Raw genomic sequence first — 22,581 nt, forward strand, 5'->3', positions numbered from 1 at the left:
CATCTCTTCTCACCTTAAATCTATGTCCCCTAGTAATTGACTCTTCCACCCTGGGAAAAAACTTCTGACTATCTACTCTGTCCATGCCACTCAAAATTTTGTAAACTTCTATCAAGTCGCCCCTCAATCTCCGTCGCTCTAGTGAGAACAATCTGAATTTCTCCAACCTCTCCTCATAGCTAATAACCTCCAGACCAGGCAGCATCCTGGTAAACCTCCTCTGCACCCTCTCCAATGCCTCCATATCCTTCTGGTAACGTGGCGACCAGAATTGCACGCAATATTCCAAGTGTGGCCTAACCAAGGTTATATACAGCTGCAGCATGACTTCCCAGCTTTTATACTCAATACCCTTGCCGATGAAGGCAAGCATGCCATATGCCTTCCTGACTACCTTATCCACCTGCGTTGTCACTTTCAATGACCTAGGTGGTGGAGTTTGTGGGTTTGGAAGGTGCTATTGAAGGAGCCTTAGTGAGTTGCTGCAGTGTGTTTTGTATATGGTGCACACTGCTGCCGCTGTACTTCAGTGATGGAGGGAGTGAATTTTAAGCTGGTGGCATCGAGCTTCTTGGGTGTTGTTGGAGCTACATCCCCCCCAGGCAAGTGGGGAGTATTCCATGACACTCCTGACTTGTGCCTCGTAGATGGTGGACAGGCTTTGGGAAGTCAGGAGGTGAGTTACTGCATAATTTCCAGTCTCTGACTTGCTCCTGTAGCCACATTATTTATATGGATATCCCAGTTCAGCTTCTGGTCAGTGTTTACTCACAGGATATTGATAGTGGGGCATTCAGCAATGATAATGCAGTTAAAGATCAAGGGGAAATGGATAGATTCTCTTTAGTTGAAGATGGCCATTGCCTCACCCACCATCGCCTTCAATAACAAAACCAGGAGTTTCTGAACATTTTTATTATAATGATTGAGACCACCTGTTGAGCTGCCTTTGCCATTCCCCATGCTTCGCCTGCTCCATCAGGCCAAATTTCTCCTTTGGTTCCACTGCCCCACTCAACCCCGGCCTAGTTACTTGTATCTTTCTCTATCTTCTGTTCCATCTCTCATCATTCTCTCTCCAAGCTCATCTTGTGCATGAGATCCACCCACTGCTCCCTTGACCATATTCCCACTCCAACAGTTAACCATCCCACTTCCCTTCCTGAGCTGCCTTTGTTAATGGTTCCTCCTCCTTCAGGTACTGTCTCTCTCTCCTTCAAATCTACTGTCATCACTCCTCTCAAAAACACCAAGCCTTGACCATGCCATCCTTGTAAATTACTGCCCCATCTCCAACTTCCCTTTCCACTCCTTGAACATGTTGTTAGCTCCCAAATCCATATCCATCTTTCCTGCAATTTCATGTTTGATTCCCTCCAATCAGGTTCTGCATCTATAATAATGGAACATTCCTTACAAAAGTCACAAATGACATTCTATGTGACAGTGACTGTAGTTAACTATCCCTCTCATCCTTCAAAACCTATATCTCTCCTTTGTATTCCAACTGGTTGGGACTACCGTTGCTTAGTTCCATTCTTAACAATGGAATCAAGGCCATAGAATCACCTGCAATTACTTATTTTCCTGCTCCTGCACCATTTCCTATGAAGTCCCTGAAGGATCTATCTTTGGCCCTTTCTGTTTTTCATTTGCACGCTGCCCCTTGGTGGCATCATCTGAAAACACAACCTCAGGTACCACATGAATGCTAACAAGAACAACTCAGCTCTGTCTCACCACCACCTCTCTTGACTCCTCCACTGTTCCTTTACCATCCCACTGACCACCATATTCATCCCTCTCCCTGTCAGCTGTCTCCATCTCAACCAGTCTGTTCATAGCCTTAGTGTTGTGTTTGACCCTGAGATGAGCCACCAGCCACATATCCACTTCATCACCAAGACTGCCTACTTCTTCTGCAATATCGCCCACCTCTGCCCCTGTCTCAGCTCAACTGCGTCTGAAACCTTCATCCATGTCTTTGTCACTTCCATTGCTCTCTTGGCTAGCCTCCCTTCTTCCATTCTACATAAACTTGTACTCATCCAGACATCTGCTCCCTGTATCGGAACTCATACCAAGTCCCATTCACCATATACTCGCAGATCTATACTGGACCCCAGTCTGACATTGCCTCGGTTATAAAATCCTTATCCTTGTTATCCAAGGCCTTGCCTCTCACTACCTCTGCAACTTCATCTAGCCCTATTAGCCTTCAGGATATTAGCGCTCCACTAATTCCGGCATCTTGTATGTTCCTGATTTCATTACCATTGGCGGTTGTACTTTCAGCTGCCTTGCCCCTAAGGTCTGGGACTGCCTCCCTTAACTTTTACGACTCTCTACATTTATTTCTTCCTTGAAGATGTTCTTTAAAATCTATCTTTGAACAAACATTTGGTCATCTGATATCGCCTTCTGTGGTTCAATATCAAAATTTTTCTTTATCATTCATGCTCAATGCCTTGGGATGTTTTGCAACATTAGCGGCAGTATATAAATGCAAGTTGTTGCTTGTTATCATCTGTCTACTTTTTTCTCGCTGTTCCACTATCTACTTCAGATATAGAGTCATAGAGTCATAAAGTCATTGAGTTATACAGCACAGAAACAGGACCTTCGGCCCATTGTGTCAGTGCCAGCCATCAAGCACCTATCTATTCTAATCCCATTTTCCAGCACTTGGCCCGTAGCCCTGTATGCTATGGCGTTTCAAGTGCTCACCTAAATACTTAAATGTTGTGAGGGTTCCTGCCTCTACCACTTCCTCAGGTAGTGTGTTCCAGATTCCAACCGCCCCTGGGTGAAAAAATCTTTCCTCAAAACCCCACTAAACCTCATGCCCCTTACGTTAAGTCTATGCCCCCTGGTTATTGACACCTCTGCTAAGAGGAAAAGTTTCTTCCTATCTACCCTATCTATGCCCCTCATAACTTTGTATACCTCTTTAGTTCCCCTCTCAGCCTTCTCTGCTCTAAGGAAAACAACCCCAGCCTATCCAGTCTCTCTTCATAGCTGAAACGCTCCAGCCCAGGCAACATCCTGGTGAATCTCCTCTGCACCCTCTCCAATGTAATCACATCCTTTCTATAGTGTGGCGACCAGAACTGCACACAGTATTTTAACTATGGCCTAACTAGCATTTTATACAGCTCCAACATAACCTCCCTGCTCTTATATTCTATGCCCCATCGGCTAATAAAGGCAAGCATCCCATATGCCTTCTTAACCACCTTATCTACCTGTGCTGCTACCTTCAGGGATCTATGGACATGTACACCAAGGTCCCTCTGATCCTCTGTACTTCCTAGGGTCCTACCATTCATTGTGTATTCCTTGCAGCATTAGTCCTCCCAAAATGCATCACCTCACACTTCTCAGGATTAAATTCCATTTGCCACTGCTCTGCCCATCTTACCAGCCCATCTATGGAATCATATCTATGGATTCATCTACATTGCATTATGTGTCACTATTACTGTACCTCTCATTGTTCTGTTGTCAATCCAACTCTTTTGGTATAAACTCTTAATGCTTATCTATCTTTTGCTATGTACTCTGGATAACATATGGATTGATTTACATGCATTAAGTAAGACATTACAATATCTACCAATATTGCATACTTACCTCCTTTACTGTCTATCTAACTTGTCTGCTTTAGATCTATCCTACCAGCTGCCTGTTAGTTGCTATAGTGGCTGGGTAAGCAAATTCATGAAATCTGGTCATTTGTGGACTAGCATCAGGAAAATGACTTTGAAATTGCTGAATTGTAGCAAAAACCCAACTGGTTCATTAAAGAGCTCCAGGGAAGGCAACCTGGCTCCCCAACCTTGTCTGACCTATATGAGACTCTAGTGTAACATTGTATTGTTGATTCTTAATGCCCGCAGGGCATCTAGGGGTTAGGCAATTAAGGACAAATAAGAAATGTCAGCTACAATTATGGTAAGTTCTTTTTTATTCTTTCATGGGATGTAAACGCTGGCAAAGCCAGTGTTTGTTCCTCATCCCTGATGGGGAAGGTGGTGGTAAGCGCCACTTTCTTGAACCGCTGCAGTCCATGTGGTGTAGGTACGCCCACAGTGCTGTTAGAGAGCGAGTTCCAGGATTTTTAAGAAAGGGTGACATAGTTCCAAGACGGGAGGGTGTGTGGCTTGGAGGAGAACTTGCAGATGGCAGTGTTCCCACACATCTGCTGCTTTTGTCCTTCTAGGTGGCAGAGTAACATTGTTTTAGACGTTTTCGAGCAAATTCTGACAAATGTTATAATTTCAATCTTTGGATACGTAGGTTTTAAAGTAACACAATGAGTGGTAATCTAAGTAGACTTAGTGTGGCTACGTTTGGTTTGGATATTGTCGTGTATGTTCTAATGACATAAAGGCACCAATCACTCATAAGGGATTGGGTAAACACGTTGTGGTTTCACTTATTAAATCTAGGCACATGTGAACAGATGTACATTGATATAAAGCTTGAAGACATCAGAGCTGTAGGGCTCTGTGTGTGCTCTGCTGAAAGCTAAAGCAAAACTAAAACTGGATCGCACAACACATTTCCTTTCTAGTGATGACAATGCTGCAATCCCTTAAAAGTATATTGCAACAGATGTCAGCTGTGGCTCAGTGGTATTATTTTCCCTTCTCAGTCAGGAAGTTGTGGGTTCAAGTCCCATTCTAGCCACTTGATGGAGTGTTGCAATGTTGGACATGCCATCTTTAGGAAGAGATGATAAACTGGTGCCCCCATCTGCTCTCCAAGGTTGTAAAAGATCCCGTTACAATATTTCAAAGAAAAGCAGGGGAGTAGCCTGATGTGCTCACCAACATTTATCCCTCAATCGACATCACAAGAACAGATTATCTGGTTGTTATTAAACTGCTATTTGTAGGAACTTGCTGTGCAAAAATTGGCTGCTGTGTTTCCTGCATTACAAAATTGACATTACAAGAAGGGCTTTGAGATGTCCTGATGTTGTGAAAGGCTCCAAATAAATGCATGTTATTTTTTTAAACCAGTAAAATACAAATTAAACTCATCATCAACCTCAGAGCGGTGTGCCTATGTGGTTAAACTCACCAGCAGTGCACTGACTGTTAAGAGTGATGGGCATGGACGGCAGGTTGCTTGTCTGCTATCTTGGCGCTGCAGTTGTCCACAAAGGTATCTAAATAATGGGGACAATTAAAACTTATAAAACAAAACACCGTTTGGCCTCCTCTACCAGTATCCTTAATTGACAGAGTTCAACCAAAGCAAGTTTCGGTAGGTTTTTGAGATTCAGTTAGTTTTACAAAATTATGCAGCATTTTGCTACCTAATGTTTCCAGTGTGATTATGTTGTTTATGTAAAGTAGCATTAATTCAATGTCATATAAACTCAAGTTGCTTGTTTGCCTTGTTTCAGGGTTATATGATGGAGAACCGTATCCCCGGCCTGAAATGTGACTCTGATGTATTTGTAACCTTTGAGGGTGACAATGTTGTTATGCTACAGGTAAGGTAATTGAAACATTGCTCTGTGTATTTTATGCCGCCCGCACAGATTGCCTGAGGTTCCATTTGTGATTTGCATCTTTCTGAAAATCAAAAGATTGATACTCACTCAGGGTTGCACTTGGATTCTAGATTGTACCAGTTAGCCCTTCAGCTAACTGCTATATTGTGTCAGAGTATATCTGGCCTCCATTAAGGGCTGATTCACATGAACTACTGTGGGCAGAGTCAAATCAGTTGTGGTGAAGATAGCTGCAGTAAAGTCAACACATTTTGCATCGACACATCCATACAGAGAACGTATTCTCCTGTGAACAATTGTTAGTGTTTCAAAGTTGTTTTTTTAAATACGAGAAACATTGTAAACATAGAGAGACATTTTATTACTGCCATATAGATGCTGAATTTCATTAGGACCAGAATTCTAATCGCTAAGGCAACATACCTATTCCCCCATGTCACTACAGGACATTCATGCCCTATGAAGAGGGTGAGGACAAGGAAATGTCCATTAATGGACTCTAAATTAAATATTTATTTTTGTTAATTTACTTTCCTCCCCCCCACCCCCGAAGGTGCTGACTCCCGCTGGAGTAAGATTTTTAAAATTTAATCTTATATGGCCTACACTGCTGCCATTGTGCGACATTGGTGGCGGGAATGAAGGTTTAAGGTGGGTGTATGGCGAGCCAATCAAGCCGGCTGCTTTGTCCTGGATGGAGCTTCCTGAGTATTGTTGGAGCTGCAATCATTCCAGGCAAGTGGCGAGTATTCCATCACACTCCTGACTTGTGCCTTGTAGATGGTGGACAGACTTTGGGGAGTCAGGAGGTGAGTTACTCGGCACAGGATCCCTAGCCTCTGACTTGCTCTTGTAGCCACCGTATTTATATGGATATCCCAGTTCAGTTTCTGGTCAATAGTAACCCCCAGGATGTTGACAGTAGGGCATTCAGCAATGGTAATGCCATTGAATATCAAGGGCCAATAGTTGGATTCCCTGTTGTTGGAGCTGGTCATTGCCTGATACCTGTGTGGCGTGAACCTCACTTACCACTTTTCAGCCCAGGCCTGGATATTGTCCAGGTCTTGCTGCATTTGGACACGGATTGCTTCAGTATCTGAGGAGTAACAAATGATGCTGAGCATTGTGCAATCATCAGGGAACACCCCCATGATGGAGGGAAGGTCATTGATGAAGCAGCTGAAGATGGTTGGGCCTAGGACACTACCCTGAGGGACTCCTGCAGTGATGCCTTGGAATGGAGATGACTGATCGCTAACAACCACAACCATCTTCCTTTATGCTAGGCATGACTCCAACCAGCAGAGAGTTTTTCCCCTGATTCCCATTGACTCCAGTTTTGCTAGGGCTCCTTAATGCTACACTTAGTCAAATGCAGCCTTGATGTCAAGGGCAGTCACTCTCACTTTACCTCTGGAGTTCAACTCTTTTGTCCATGTTTGAACCAAGGTTGTAATGAGGTCAAGAGCTAAGTGGCCCTGGCGGAACCCAAACTGAGCATCAGTGAGCAGGATATTGCTAAGCAAGTGTCACTGTATAGCACTGTTGACGACCCTTTCCATCACTTTACTGACGATGGAGAGTAGACTGATGGGGCAGTAATTGGTCAGGTTGGATTTGTTCTGCTTTTTGTGTACAGGACATTCCTGGGCAATTTTTCACTTTGCCAGGTAGATGCCAGTGTTGTAGCTGTATTGGAACAGTTTGACTAGGGGTTGAAACAGAAGGTGACAACTTTTGAAAAGGGAAGTTGCAAATGAAAGTGTTAATACCAGAACCATTTCAATAGAGAAAAAAACTTGCATTTATACAAGGTGCTTCATAGTCAATTAAGTACTATTGTAATGTAATCTCTGTTGTACTCACGGCAGGAAACTTGCACATAACAGGGTCCCACAAACAGCAACTGGATAATGACCAGATAATCTGTTCTTGTTATGTTGGTTGAGGGATAAAAATTAGCCAGGGAAACATCCATGTTCTTCTTGGAAAAAATTCTATAGGACCTTTCACATGAACATCTCCCAGATCCATATCCATCTTTCCCAAAACCCCATATTTAAGCACCTCCAATTACCTCCAGGCACAGCAGTGAAACTATCCTTATCAAAATCACTGTGTGCGCAGTAAACTATTCCTCCTCATTCTCTCTACCTGCCTGCGGCTTTTAATATGATTGACCACCCAATCCTCCATCAACACCTCTCCTCCCTCCCTTGTCCAGCTGTGTCCTTATCTATCCAGTTGTAGCCAGAGAATCACCTGCAATGGCTTCTCTTCTCACTCCCTCACTGCTGTCTCTGGAGCCTCCCACGGATCTATCTTTGACCCCCTTCTGTTTTTCATCTACATGCTGTCCTTTGGCAATATCATCCAAAAACACAAAGTCGGGTTCCATGTTTACACCAGCGACACCCGATCTTCCTCACCATCATCTCTCTCGACACCTCCGCTCCTCTGCCTCTGATTTGGCATACTGCTCGGCCAATGAGCAGAAACTTCCTCATTAAATATTGGGAAAACCAAATTCATTGTCTTTAGTCTCCGCACAAATTCCACTCCCTAGCCACTGACTCCATCCTTATCCCTGTCCACTGACTGAAGGTGGAATCGTCCCAGATTTGCACTAGGTGCGGAGCAGGCGGGAAAAAGAATGTTTTTCCTGCTGGCCGCAGTCGCAGATTTTCACGTCGTATCATCCCAATGCTGTCTCATTAATCAGGCATTCCTGGGAAATGCCATTTCCATGGTGGGCAGGCTCTCATTCACCGTCCAGGCCATCACCTCGCCACTTCCTCACGTCGGATGCCATGTTTAAAGTGCAGCCACACACACACCTCTTGGTGCTTCCAGCCCAGGACTGCTGCAGGGAACACATGGCCCTGAGAGGCAAGAAAACTGCAGCCTCCAAGTTCAATGACGTGTCCTTCGAGTGCCTTTTATGCCTTGGAGGTCCGTTATGATGTCTACCCCACTGTGGCCACAGGAGGGGCAGCAACATCACCAATCCAATTTGGAAGGCTGTGGCAGCAGTGGTCAATGCCAATGCCCTGCAAAAAATGGACAGCCACCTAGTGCCGAAAGAGGATGAATGATCTCCTCCATTCTGCCAGGTTAAGTCACTCTTCTCATCACTTTCAACTCTCACAATCACAAACCCATCACACATCTGCAGGGATCTCACTCACTGACGGTTTAGGGGACATCATCATTCGCTCTCTCACGCTCACCACCATTGTCCTCATCCCATCCATGGCACCACTTGCCACCCACACAAGCCAGGTGTACTTATCATCTGGCCTGGCAGGCGCCCTGGCTTACACTCTCTCCATCTGTATCCTTACGGGACAAGCTGGCAAACAACAAGAGGGAGAGGTTGTGGACTGGTGGAGGAATACCTGAAATCAAGGTCCTCACGGACTTTGAAAATAGAGACATCCAGCTGGCCAGTGAGGATCTAAACCGTTCCTGTGCTGACGGTGAGGTCGGCGGTGCTCTACCAAATGAAGATCCAGCAGTGCAACATCCATCAGACAACCATGCTGTGAGTGATGTTTCCTGTTTCACAAGCCACTGACAATCACTAATTATTGCTCCTTGCTTTCTCAGACACACCTGGGAAACAGCCTAGGGAGTCCACGACCCAGTACCTCCAATCAAGCCTGGAAGATACCTCTGAAGAAGAATGTGAAGACACCAGTTTTAGAGTAGCCTCAGGGTCACAATCTGGTGAGCACATTGCACTGTCTGATCCACAGCAGGGGGCAGCAGGGACTTCCCGGGTTTCTGGCACTCAGAGGACTGCTGCAGACCAGAAATCTGCCGAACCCGAGTCAGATGATGAGCCTCTGGACTCGGTCATACCTCAATTGCTGGAGCTGCAAAGGCAAGCTCGGGAACATCAGGAAGGGATGTCTGCTGCACTCCTCAGATTGCAAGGCACGATGGAGGAGTCCGTCCACTTTCAGTCTGAGGTGATGATGCTGGCATGTCAATGCACCGAGGTCAGCGCTGGTAGGATGATGACCACCGTGGTGACCTTGGTCCAGCACATTGGCCCTGCACTGCTGCGCGGGCTGAGCCCCGTTGCTGACGCCATAGTTGACCTCCAACAATGCCATCGCGAGAGGGGTGTGGGGCAGCTCGATCTCACTCAAGCTTCCCCTTCTCAAGGAGTCAGCCTGGGGCCCTGGGAGGAGGTTCAGCAGATGCACATCCCGGGGCCATTCACCAAGGTGACTATGGGAGTGCCTAGCCCATCCGAATCCCTTCTTCCAGTGACCCCAGAAGCTCCAGCCCTGCAGGCCAAGGAGGCAGCCAATGCCACACAGCAGGGCCCCGAAAGCAGGCCAGGGGCCTCCAGGTTTTGGCCCACCAGAGGACCCACCAAAGTCACCACAGAAAGGGCGTAGCAGTCAGCAGGCTGCCTCTTCCTCCACTGTGGATGTCCGGGGAGCACCAAGACGTAGCGGCAGGATTAGGAAGGTTAAGAAGATGTAGTTGCAGAGCCTTGACATGGGTGTTAATCACTGGTACATAATGTTCACTATTGTAAATAAATTTTCAAGAATGTTTCCTTGCCGATGGCTCCTTGTTCTGATGAGCAGTGTTCGTGTCATTCAGATGTGAAACATTAGTTCCTGAACAAGATAAAGGCAGGTGCCTCAGTCCAGGGCCTCTTCCCTGTGCAGTGTGTAACCTTCAGACCAAAGTGATACTCCAGCTTCACACTCACTGGACACATTAATGATGCCTGCACCTCAATGGTGCTTGTCATTGCTACCAGAATGTCGTGGGCAGGCGTCACAGAGTTCCTTCATTCTCTGTGTGCTCTCAGCACTTTTGAGGTCGGGCTGGCCCCCCATCTCTTCAGCATCTGTTACTGGTGATGCTGTGCTCCTGAAGGAGTCAGGTACTGAAGGCTGACTAGCGATCTGGTGCATGGAGCTGCATCTCTATGATATGCCCCTGATCACAGAGCACAAATGAGCTGCCCCCAGCCAGACAGCAGTCAGATATTCAAAGAGGCTATGTGAAGATCTATGGAGTGTGCTCACTGCATGTTGTCATCATCCTCCTGTAATCAAGCAACTATTAGGGCCTCCGCTGCATCCCCATGACAGGAGCCTCATCACAGAGGTACGTGTGCTGCCATTAGCCAAACTGAAGTCAAGCATTCACAGATGCAATGTGAGGATCTATGGTGTCTTCTGACTGCATGTTGTCATCATCCTCCATGAATTTAGCAGCTATGAGGGTCTTCCGAGCACTCCTGTTTTGTCTGGTCAGTGCGATGGCCTCATCACCATCATCGTTGACTTCGAGAACTTCCTCACCCTTATCCCCGTCGATGTCCTCTTCATCAGAGGAGACGTGCAGCTCCTCCATCTCCTCCTCAGCCAGCTCCTCTTCCTGTTGCAGTGCCAGGTTGTAAAGGGCGCAGCAGGTGACGACGATGCGTGACACCCTCTGTGGACTATATTGCAGGGCTCCACCAGACTGGTCCAGGCACTGGAACCTCATTTTCAGCATCCCGATGGACTACTGCACGAAGGTGTAGGTTGCAGCAGGAGCCTCGTTATACCTTCGCTCTGCTGCAGTCTGAGGCCGGCGCACGGGTGTCATCAGCCACGGCCTCTGTGGATAGCCCTTGTCCCCAAGAAGCCATCCTTGCAGCCTCTGTGGACCCTGGAAGTCATCAAGGATCTGAGACCAACTAGAATCCAGGAGTCATGGTTGCTGAATGGAAACCATACGCAGACCTGCAGGATGCGTTTGTGGTGGTTGCACACCAGCTGAATATTCAACGAGTGGAAGCCCTTATTGTCGACATAGTTGACCACTTCTTATCACAGAGTGCTGCGTGAGTGCAGTCGATGGCATCCTGCACCTGAGATCTGGGAAACGCCAATCGCTCTTGCATCCTGGCTTTCCTGGTCCCGGGTGAAATGCAGAAAGTTATGTGCCTTCGCGAAGATGGCATCCGTGACCTCATGGATGCATTTGTGGGTGTGGAGGCTTGTGATATCCCATAGAGGTCACGTGTGGAGCCCTGGCAGGACTCAGAGCAAAAATTGAGCGCCGTGGTCACTTTCATGGCCCCTGGCAGTGGATGACCTCCATTTCCCCGTGGCGCCAAATCCACCAGCAGGTGGTAGATATGAGCGATCAATTCCCTGGACATGAACAGTCTTCGGCAGCACTGATTCTCGGTCGTCTGCAGGAATGAAAAGCGGTGTCAATAGACCCTGAGTCTAGCTAGGCGCTGACCAGTGACAGCTCGCTGTGGCTCCTCAGCTGCGTGTGCAGGAGCCCCAGCCGCCCCTTCTTCCAGAGGGTGCTGCTCCTCCCTCTGCACAGCCAGGCACCTCCGTCACTCTCTTCTCCATCATCTCTGCTCTCTGTAAGCCATGAGGCATGCAGCTGGGCCACCAGGCTCCATACTCCTGATGTACTCCTGCAGGATGAAAAGAAAGACACGTCGGTTAGCATGGGTGTTCTAAGAACCTCTGTTGGTTAATTCTGAAGCCCCTGAACATATCCCAGAGAGTTCAGGCCACCACTTGGATGGCCAGAATTTAGTGCACTGCATGGCTGCCCAAAACCCCACCCAACTCCGCCCCACTCCACCTGACCAATAGGCAGCAGCTTCGCCCACTGGACTGCATGCTGTGCTCTCAGCTCAGGCGCGGACATTCTCCTAACCTGCACTGCAAGGCTGCACTGTTAGCTTGAACCACGGGGGAGACTGGTCCAAACCGGGATGATGACAATGCAAAGGGGCTGAGGGCGCCTCTACCAGTGACTGCTCCATGGCCAGCTTTAGCAAAAAGATTGTACAATGTGCACAGGCATCCAACTTGTCTGCAGTCTACTAAAACACTCATTAGTTTGCAGTCTGCAGAGGAATGGTCACTTTGTACAAGGTTTCCCTAATGCCTGGCCGCTTCCCTCCACCGGCCCACCCCCGCCCGTGCTTGTGCACTATCATCAACCGCAACTCGTCTAAACCGCAGTGTAGCCCTTGCCCCGGCACCACACTGTCAGCCAGCTGGGATATATAGATTAGCAGTCCATCACCTTAACCACTTGGCCACCTCGACGCGCCAGCTGGGATAAAGCGACTTACCTGTGCCCTCACCTGAATGAGCGGCGCTTCAACCTTGAGGCCCAACAGGCAACCCTCGGGCACGGTGCAACATTACTGTGCACTTATCTCCAAGTTCCCCTCAAAGTGCAGCCCGACAGCTGCATGCCTTATACATGTTGTTGCGAGCGTGAGCTCAGATTATCCAGCATGGGGGTGGGGGGTGGAGTTGTGGCGATTCCGGCTAGCTGGGCTTATAATAATATGCAGATGTATTACGATGAAGTTCCCGATGTCCGACGGTGTGAAACGTGGCCCCCCCCCGCCCTATTGATGGACAGAGCAGACGATTGCAACCTGGGCCATAATCTTTAGCACGGCGAGGGGGCAAGTGCCCGATCTGCTCGAGCGTAAAATGACGCACGTTGACGTCGGACGAGTGTCCCGACGCCATTGCGCAGTCGCGCGAGATTTCGGTCGGTGGACACGCACCGGCTCGGCAGCGTGCCCGCTGACAATTAAGAGGCCTGATAAGGCCAGTAACAAGGTTATTAGCTTACACTTCTCGCTGCCTGTCCAACCTTATGGTTGGACAGGCAGGCGAAAAGGCCAAGAGGCCTTTGCACTTTTTAGGAAACCTCATCCATGGGCGGGATGAGGTTTCCTAAAGCAAATAAAAATAAAATAAAAAATTTAAAATGTAATTAATAACATGAGGAGACATGTTTTATTACATTTTTTATTTCTCTGCGCACTGTGCCTCAGGGAGATTCTCGAGCATGCACTTGCGCGCATGCGTGAAGTTCGTGCTCGCCCTCCTCCTCCTGTCCGCACAGGCAGCGCTAAGCGCTGCCACTCGCGTTTCATACTGGGTGGGCCTTAATTGGCCCACCAAGCGTGAAGTCGCCTTCTGGCCTCGAATGCGAGAGGCGGTCAGCTTCTCATCCGTCCCCACCGAGCCCGCCCGACAAAGGCACAATTCTGCCCCTGGTTTCACGACATCATGGATCCAAATGTTGGCCGCCTTGTCATATTGTCCGCTCACACCGCCAAACGTGTCCGATGCCAGCGGGCATGGAAAATTCCACCCTGAGACTGTTTGCAACCTCAGCATCCAATTGACCCTGAGCTGGCTTCTGACCACCCCCCCCCACCGCCTCATCATCTCTATCACTGGAACTCCCATTCTAAAACCTCTGAGGGTGTTCCCACACCAGATGGAGGGGAGCCTTTCAAGAAGGCGGCTCACTGCCACCTTCTCAAAGGTAATTAAGGGATGGGCAACAAATGCTGGCCATCGCCCCACACCCTGTGAAAGAATAAATAAAATGTTGCCCACTGTTATCGCATTATCAGACAGCAAGTCGCCCTGCAGACAATGTAAGGATACAAGTGCATGAGTTATTTCTAATGGTAAAATATTGCTCGTTATAACATTAGTGAAAAGTTTAATGATTTGTTGGTAGTAGCCAAACAACCTGCACACTTTGTAAGTACCCTGTGCACATGTGCACCGTACCAACCGTACCGCCCAAAGGATATTTCTGATTCACTGGGACCATGAAAAGGTCATGTCAAGGACAGAATTGTTGAGGGATTCAAAGATTTTAGCTTGAGCAGGAGCTGGGGGAGAGATATTAAGATACTTTGCAGAGCCTTTCACCAAGAGATTAAACAGGTTACATAATGTCCATGAGGACAGATTGGTACATCGTCTGTGGCAATAACACGTTTTGGAGTTGAAGATCCACTTACTGCCTCAGCTTGTTCTCTGCTGAAATGTTTGTGTGTGCTGAAGTTACCTTCAGACATGACTATTCCAGTGCTCTCCTGATTGCTTGAGCTCATCCAAAACTCTGCTGCCCACATCCTAACTCGCACCAAGACCCATTCATCGATCACCCCTGTGCTTGATAACTTCATTGGATCCAGGTCTGGCAGTGCCCCAGTTCTAAAGCTCTCATCCTTGTTTTCAAACCCATCCACATTCTTTCGCCTCCCTATCTCTGTAATTGCCTCCAGCCCTAGAACCCTCCGAGATATCTGCACCCTTCTGATTCTGGCCACTTGTGCATCCACCATTTTCTTTGCTCCATTTTTGATAGCTGCCTTGAGCTCTGGGAATTCCCTTCATAAACCTTTCCATCCCTTCCCTTTTAAGGCACTTCTTAAAACCTATCTCCTTAACCAAGCTTTTGGTCATCTGACCTAATATCTCCTTATATGGCTCAGATGTGGGCATCACTGACAAGGTCAGCATGTGTTGCCCATCCCTAACTTCCCTTGAACTGGACAATTTCAAAGTCAGTAGGCCAGACCAGATTTCCTTCCCTAAAGGGGTATTATTGAATCAGATGGGTTTTTACAACAATCAATGCTCATTTCATGGTCATCATTACTGAGACTAGCTTTCAATTCTGAATTTTTTTAACTGAATTCAAATTCCCCCAGCTACCGTCGTGGGATTTGAACCCACATCCCCAGAGCATGAGCTTGGGTTTCTGGATTACTAGTCCAGTGATATTACCACTACGCTGCCGTGTACCCCAAGTCAAATTTTGTTTGGTAATTACTTTTGTGAAGTGCCTGGATGCATTTCCCTATTTGAAGACACTACAGAAATATGAATTGGTGTTATTCACCTGAGAGGGTAGATGGGGCCTCGATTTGACATCTCATCTGAAAGACAGCACCCCCGATAGTGTAACACTCACTCAGTACTGCACTGGAGTACCAGTCTAGATATGTGCTAATGTCTCTGGAATTGGATTTGAACCCAGTCTTCTGGCTCAGAAAAAGCTCTTTGGCCATAAAACTTGTGTCACAGACAACGTACCAATCTGTCCTTCATGGACATTACATAACTTGTTTAATCTCTTGGTGAAAGGCTCTGCAAAGTATCTTAATATCTCTCCCCCAAGCTCCCCCTCAAGCTAAAACCTTTGAATCCCACACCAGTCCTGTCCTTGACATGATCTTTTTATGGTCCCAGTGAATCAGGAATACCCTTTGGGCAATTTGTTGCTACGGTGCACTTGTGCACAGGGTACTTACAAAGTGTGCAGGGTGACTGCTGTTTGACTACTGCCAACAAATCATTAAGCCTATGATTAATGTTATAACAGGCTATATGTTATCATTTAAGAAAAACCCATGCACTTGTGTCCTTATATTGACTGCAGGGCCACTTGCTATCTGATAATGTGATAACAGTAGGCAACATTTTATTATTTCACAGGATGTGGGATGATGGCTAGCATTTGTTGCCCATCCCTTAATTGTCCTTGAGAAGGTGGGGGTGAGTCATCTTTTGGAAAAGCTGCAGTCCATCTGGTGTAGGTACACCCACAGAGCTTTAAAAATGGGAGTTTAAGGGTTTAGATCTAGTGACAGTGAAGGAACAGTGACGTAGTTCCAAGTCAGGGTGGTGTGTGGCTTGGAGGGGAATTTGCAGGTGTTGGTGGTGTTCCCATACGTCTGCTCACCTTGTCATTTTAGGTCGTAGAGGTCACAAGTTTGGAAGGTGCTGATGAAGGAGCCTTGGGTAGTTGCTGCATTACATCTTGTAGCTAACACACTGTGGCAGCTGGTGATGGAGGGAGTGAATGTTTAAGGTTGTAGATGGGGTGCTGATAAAGCGGGCTGCTTTGTCCTGGATGGTGTCAAGTTTCTTGAATGTTGTTGGAGCCATACTCATCCAGTTAAGTGGAGAATATTCCAGCACATTCCTGACTTGTGCCTTGTAGATGGCAGACTCGCTCTGGGGAATCCGGATGTGAGTTACTCGTTGTAGAATTCCTAGCCTCTGACCTGCTCTTGTAGCCACAGTATTTATATGGCTGGTCCAGTTCAGGTTCTGGTCAATTGTAGAATCCAGGTTGTTGACGCAAGCACTTAAGAGCAGAAGAAATAGGAGCAGGAATAGACCATATGGCCTGTCATGCCTGCTTTACCATTCAATGCAATCATGGCTGATCTTGGGCTTCAACTCCGCTTTCCCACCCCCTCCCCATAGCCCTTGGTATCCTGAAAGACTAAAAATCTGTCTAATCCAGCCATAAATATATTCAACAATGGAGCAGCCACAACCTTCTGGGGTAGAGAATTCCAACCATTCACAGCCCTTCGAATGAAGCAATTTCTCCTCACCTCAATCCTAAATGGTTGTCCCCTTATCCTGAGACTGTGTCCCCATGTTTTAGATTCCCCGACCAGCAGACACAATCACTCAGCGTCTACCCTATTAAGCCCGTTCGGAATCTTGTATGGTTTAATGAGATTGCTTCTCATTCTTCTGAACTCCAGAGATTATAGGCCCAATTCACTCAGCCTATCATCATAGGTCATCCCCCCATACCAGGGACCAATTTAGTGAACCTTTGCTTTACCATCTCCAATGCAAACATATCTTTCCTTAAATATGGAGAGTAAAGCTGCACACAGTATTCTGGATGTAGTCTCACCAAAGCCCTGTACTCCAAGCCCCTTGCAATAAAGGCCAATGTTCCATTTGCATTCCTAATTACTTGTTAATGGAAGTTAGTGGAGGATTCAGCAATGGTAATGCCATTGAATGTCAAGTGGAGATGCTTAAGTTCTCTCTTGTTGAAGATAGTCATTAATTGGCACATGTGCAGCATGATTGTTACATGTCACTTATCAGCCTAAGCCTGAATGTTGTCCAGGTCTTTTTGCTTGCTAACATGGACTGCTTCAGTGTCTGAGGAGTTGCGAATAGTACTGAACATTGTGCAGTCATCAGTGAACATCCCCAACTCTGACCTAATGGTGGCGGGAAGGTCATTGATGAAGCAGCTGAAGATAGTTGGGCCTAGGATACTACCCTGAGAAACTCCTGCACTGATGTCATGGGACTGAGATAATTGATCTCCAACAACCACAAGCATCTTCCTTTGTGCTAGGTATGTCTGCAACCAATGGAGAATTTTCCCCCAATTCCCATTGACTTCAGTTTTGCCAGGGCTCCTTGATGCCACACTCAGTCAAATTTTGCCTTGATGTCAAGGGCAGTCACTCCCACCTCACCGCTTGAAATCAGCTACTTTGTCCATGTTTTGACCAAAGCTGTAATGATGTCAAGAGCCATGTAGCCCTGACAGAACCCAAACTGAGCATCAGTAAACAGCTTATTGCTCAGCAAGTGCCCCTTGATAGCACTGTCAGCAACTCTCTCCATTATTTTGCTGATCATTGAGAGTAGACTGCTGGGGTGGTAATTGGCCAGTTTGGATTTGTCTTGCTTTATGTGCACAGGATATACCTGGATAATTTTCAACATTGCCGGGTAGGTGTCAGTGTTGTGGCAGTACTGGAACAGCTTGGCTAGGGACACAGCTAGTTATGGATCATAAGTCTTCTCTACTATTGCCAGAATGTTGTCAGGACTCTTAGCCTTTGCAGTATCCAGTGCCTTCAGCAGTTTCTTGATATCACGTGGAGTGAATCGAATTGACTGAAGACTGGCATCTGTGATGCTGGGGATCTCCAGAGGAGGCTGAGATGGATCATCCACTCAGCACTTCTGACTGAAGATGGCTGCAAATGCTTCAGCCTTGTCTTTTGCACTGATTCACGGGGCTCCCCCATCATTGAGAATGGGGATATTTGTGGAGCCTCCTCCTTCTGTTCATTGTTCAAATGTCTCCACCACCATTCACAACTGGATTTGGCAGGACTGCAGAGCTTTGCTCTGATCCATTGGTTGTAGAATTGATTAGCTCTGTCTATAGCATGCTGCTTCTGCTGTTTATCATGTAAGTAATCCTACGTTGTAGCTTCATCAGATTGGCATCTCATTTTCAGGTATGCCTGATGCTGCTCCAGGCATGCATCCCTGGACTCTTCATTGAACTCGGGCTGATCGCTTGGCTTGATGGTAATTGTAGAGTGAGGAGTATGCTGGGCCATAAGGTTACAGATTGTGGTGGAATAAAATTCTGCTGCTGCTAATGGCCCACAGCACCTCATGGATACCCAGTTTTGAGTTGCTAGATTTGTTCTGAACCTACCCCATTTAGCAAGCTGATAGGTCACACTAATGATGGAGGGTGTCCTCAATGTGAAGACAGGACTTTGTCTCTGAGAGGATTGTGTGGTTGTCAGTCCTGCCAATACTATCGTGGGCTGATGCATCTGTGACAGGTAGATTGGTGAGGATGAGGCCTAGTAGGCTTTTTCCTCTTGTTGGTTCCCTTACCACCAGTCATGCACTGTCTGGCAGATATATCGAACATACAAACCTGCAAAATATGAGCATAAGTTGGCCATTCAGCCCTTCGAGCCTGCTTTGCCATTAAATAAGTTCATAGCTAATCTGTTTGTGTTTCGGATTCCACATTTTCATCTACCCCCAATAGCCTTTGATTCCCTTGCCTAACAAGAATCTATCGTTGCTTTAAAAATATTGAGTGACCCCACCTCAACCACCTTCTGAGGCAGAGAGTTCCAAAGTTGCACGCCCTCTGAGAGAAAAAAATTCTCCTCACCTCTGTTCTAAAAGGGCAACCCCTAATTTTAAAACAGTGCCCCCTAGTTCTGGACTCACCCACAAGAGGAAACATTCTTTCCAGGTCCACCTTGTGAAGACCATTCAACACCTTATATACTTCAGTCACATCACCCTCACTCTTGTAAACTCCAGTGAAAACTAGCCCAGTCTGTCTAACCTTTCCTCATAAGTCAACCTGCTCATTCCAGTTATCACTCTAGTAAATATGTGGTTTATATGGATTTCAGCAAAGCCTTTGACAAGGTCCCACATGGGGGACTTATAAAGAAGGCAAATGCACATGGGATACAGGATAATTTGATAAGGTATTTCAAAATTGGCTTAGTTGTAGGAGACAGAGGGTGATGACAGAAGGCTGCTTTAGTGACCACAGGAATCTATGCTGGGTCCCCTATTATTCGTCATTTATATAAACGACATAGATGACTATGTGGGGGGGAGGATTAGTAAGTTTGTGGATGACACAAAGATTGGCCAGGTGGTTAACAGTGAGGTTGAGTGTCTTGGGCTACAGGAAGATATAGACAGGATGGTCAAATGGGCAGATAAGTGGCAGATGGAATTTAACCCTGAAAAGTGTGAGGTGATACACTTTGGAAGGAGTAATTTGACAAGGAAGTATTCAATGAACGGCATGACACTAGGAAGTTCTGAGGAACAAAGGGACCTTGGCGTGTGTGTCCATAGATCTCTGAAGGTGGAGGGGCATGTTAGTGGGGTGGTGAAAAAGACATATGGGACACTTGCCTTTATCAATTGAGGCATAGATTACAAAAGTAGGGAGATCATGTTGGAGTTGTATACAACCTTGATGAGGCCACAGCTGGAGTACTGTGTTCAGTTCTGGTCGCCACATTATAGGAAGGATATGATTGCACTGGAGGGGGTGCAGAGGAGATTCACCAGGATGTTGCCTGGGATGAAACATTTAAATTATGAAGAGAGGTTGGACAGACTTGGGTTGTTTTCATTGGAGCAGAGAAGACTGAGGGGTGACCTGATCGAGGTGTACAAGATTATGAGGGGAATGGAGAGGGTGGATAGGGAGCAGCTGTTCCCCTTACTTGAAGGGTCAGTCATGAGGGGACATAAGTTCAGGGTGAGGGACAGGAGGTTTAGGGGGGATGTGAGGAAAAACTTTTTTACCCAGAGGGTGGTGATGGTCTGGAATGCACTGCCTGGGAGGGTGGTGGAGGCAGGCTGCCTCACATCCTTTAAAAAGTACCTGGATGAGCACTTGGCACATCATAACATTCAAGGCCATGGGCCAAGTGCTGGTAAATGGGATTAGGTAGGTAGGTCAGGTGTTTCTCATGTGTCGGTGCAGACTCGATGGGCCGAAGGGCCTCTTCTGCACTGTGTGATTCTGTGATTAAACTTACTCTGAACCACTTCCAACACAATTACATCCTTCCTTGAATAAGGAGACCAAAACTGCACACAATATTCAAGGTACGGTCTCACCAATGCCCCGTATAATCGAAGCATAACATCTTTACTTTTATGTTCAATTCCTCTCATAATAAAGGATAGCATTCCGTTAGCCTTCTTAATTACTTGCTGTACCCGTATGTTAACTTTTTGTGACTCATGCACTAGAACATCTAGATCCCGCCGTACCTCGGAATTCTGCAGCCATTCCCCGTTTAAGTAATACTCTGCTTTTCCTTCAGGACTTGGCCAGCTCGGAGTGGCCGAGCCACTCTTGGTAATGGACCTGATTGAGGTGTACACCTCGACTCAGAGCGCATTCTGTGCCCTTGCCACACTCAGTCCTACTTCCAGTTGGTGTTCAACATGGAGGAGTACTGATTCATCAGCTGAACGAGAGCAGTATGTTGTAATCAATAGGAGGTTTCCTTGCCGATTTTTGACCTGGTGCCATAGGGTCTGGCATCAAAGTTGTGGACGCCCAGGGCAACTCCCTCCCGACTATACTACTATGCCACCACCTTTTAATGTGTCTGCTCTGCCTGTGAGACATCTAGGACATACCCAGGGAAGGCGATGGTGGTGTCTAGGACATTGTCTATAAATTAGGATTCCCTGTGTCTGGCTGTTGCTTGACCAGTCTGTAGGACAGCTCTCCGAATGTTGGCACAAGCCCCCAGATGTTAGTAAGGAGGACTTTGCAGGGTCAACAGGGCAGGGGGTTTTGTTGTGGTTTCCGGCACCTGGGTGGAAGCTGAGTGATCCATCTGGTTTTATTCCTTTTCCACATTTCTGCAGCAGCTTTGTACAACTGAGTGGCTTGTGTTTCCGAGGGCAGTTAAGAGTCAATCACATAGATGTGTTTCTGGAGTCACATGTAGGCAAGACCATATAAGGACGACAGATTTCTTTGAATCAGATGGCTTTTTATGACAATCAATATGCTAGTTTAATGGTCATCATTACTAAGACAAGCTTTCAAATCCAGATTTATTTTAACCTATTAACTGAGTGGAGTTAAATTCCATCAGCTCCTGTGGTGGAATTTGAACATGTGTCCCCAGAGCATTAGCCTGGGCCTCTGGATTATTAGTCCTATGACATTGCCACTATGCTCCAATCTCTCATAACAAAAGTTATCTTTTATTGTCGTTGGCATCAGTGAAACATGTGCTCAAAGCTAATTTGCATGCATATTAAAATTTCGTTATGTTCTGTTTTGATATTGAAGGCAGAAACCAGAAATCAAATATTCTTGAATTATTTTTCTATTACATTATTGATAATCTCAAAAATAAAAAGTATGTGTTTCACTTCTTCTATCAGTGACTTGATTATGTTCCTACATTTCAGGGAATGTAACCATCATTTGCAGTGCCTGGAATCATTATATTAATGTCTTTTGAAAAGTATTTAACAAGACTAAAATATTATCAGTACAGTGACCAGGCCATTAATTATTTTTCTCTACAAGTATCTTAAATCATTTTATTTTTTCTGTTTATTTGTCTTAGAAATTCAGTAAATTAATCATTATATATAAGAAATCTAATTCTCTAGCATCACAGTAACAAATATGGGTTTGTTTTAAAGTTTAGTACATGCATGAGACATAGTCTAGTCAGTTACTGCCATTTTGATTAATGTTATTAGTAAAAGAGCTAGCCAGATGTCTGGTCGAGGACAGGATTGCTCCCATTTTCCATTTGCCCAATTGTCCTCCCTTTCATCCTGACCCATGACGACACAGATAAGACCATAAAACCCTTAGACGTAGGAGCAGAAGTAGGCCATTCGGCCCATTGACCCTGCTCCGACATTCAATGAAATCATGGCTGATCTGATAATCCTCAACTACACTTTCCTGCCTTTTCCCCATAATCGTTGATTCCCTTACTAATTAAAAATCTGTCTATCTCAGCTTTGAATATACTTAACAACCCAGCCTCCACTGCCCTCTGCGGTAAAGAATTCCACAAATTCACTACCCTCTGAGAGAAGAAA

General features: G+C 46.4%; 1 protein-coding gene across 2 annotated transcripts in view; it reads left to right on the forward strand.

Moving 5' to 3' along the window:
• acoxl (acyl-CoA oxidase-like) overlaps positions 1–22,581 on the forward strand; it is a 418,282-nt gene that overhangs the window by 283,912 nt on the left and 111,789 nt on the right. For both annotated transcript variants that reach the window (XM_078542642.1, XM_078542643.1), the window contains one exon: positions 5,417–5,506. In XM_078542642.1, coding sequence (XP_078398768.1) covers positions 5,417–5,506 — 90 coding nt within the window. The remainder of the gene's footprint in view (positions 1–5,416; positions 5,507–22,581) is intronic.

The sequence above is a fragment of the Cetorhinus maximus genome, chromosome 5 (assembly GCF_964194155.1).
Source record: "Cetorhinus maximus chromosome 5, sCetMax3.hap1.1, whole genome shotgun sequence".
Classification (NCBI taxonomy): Eukaryota; Metazoa; Chordata; class Chondrichthyes; order Lamniformes; family Cetorhinidae; genus Cetorhinus; species Cetorhinus maximus.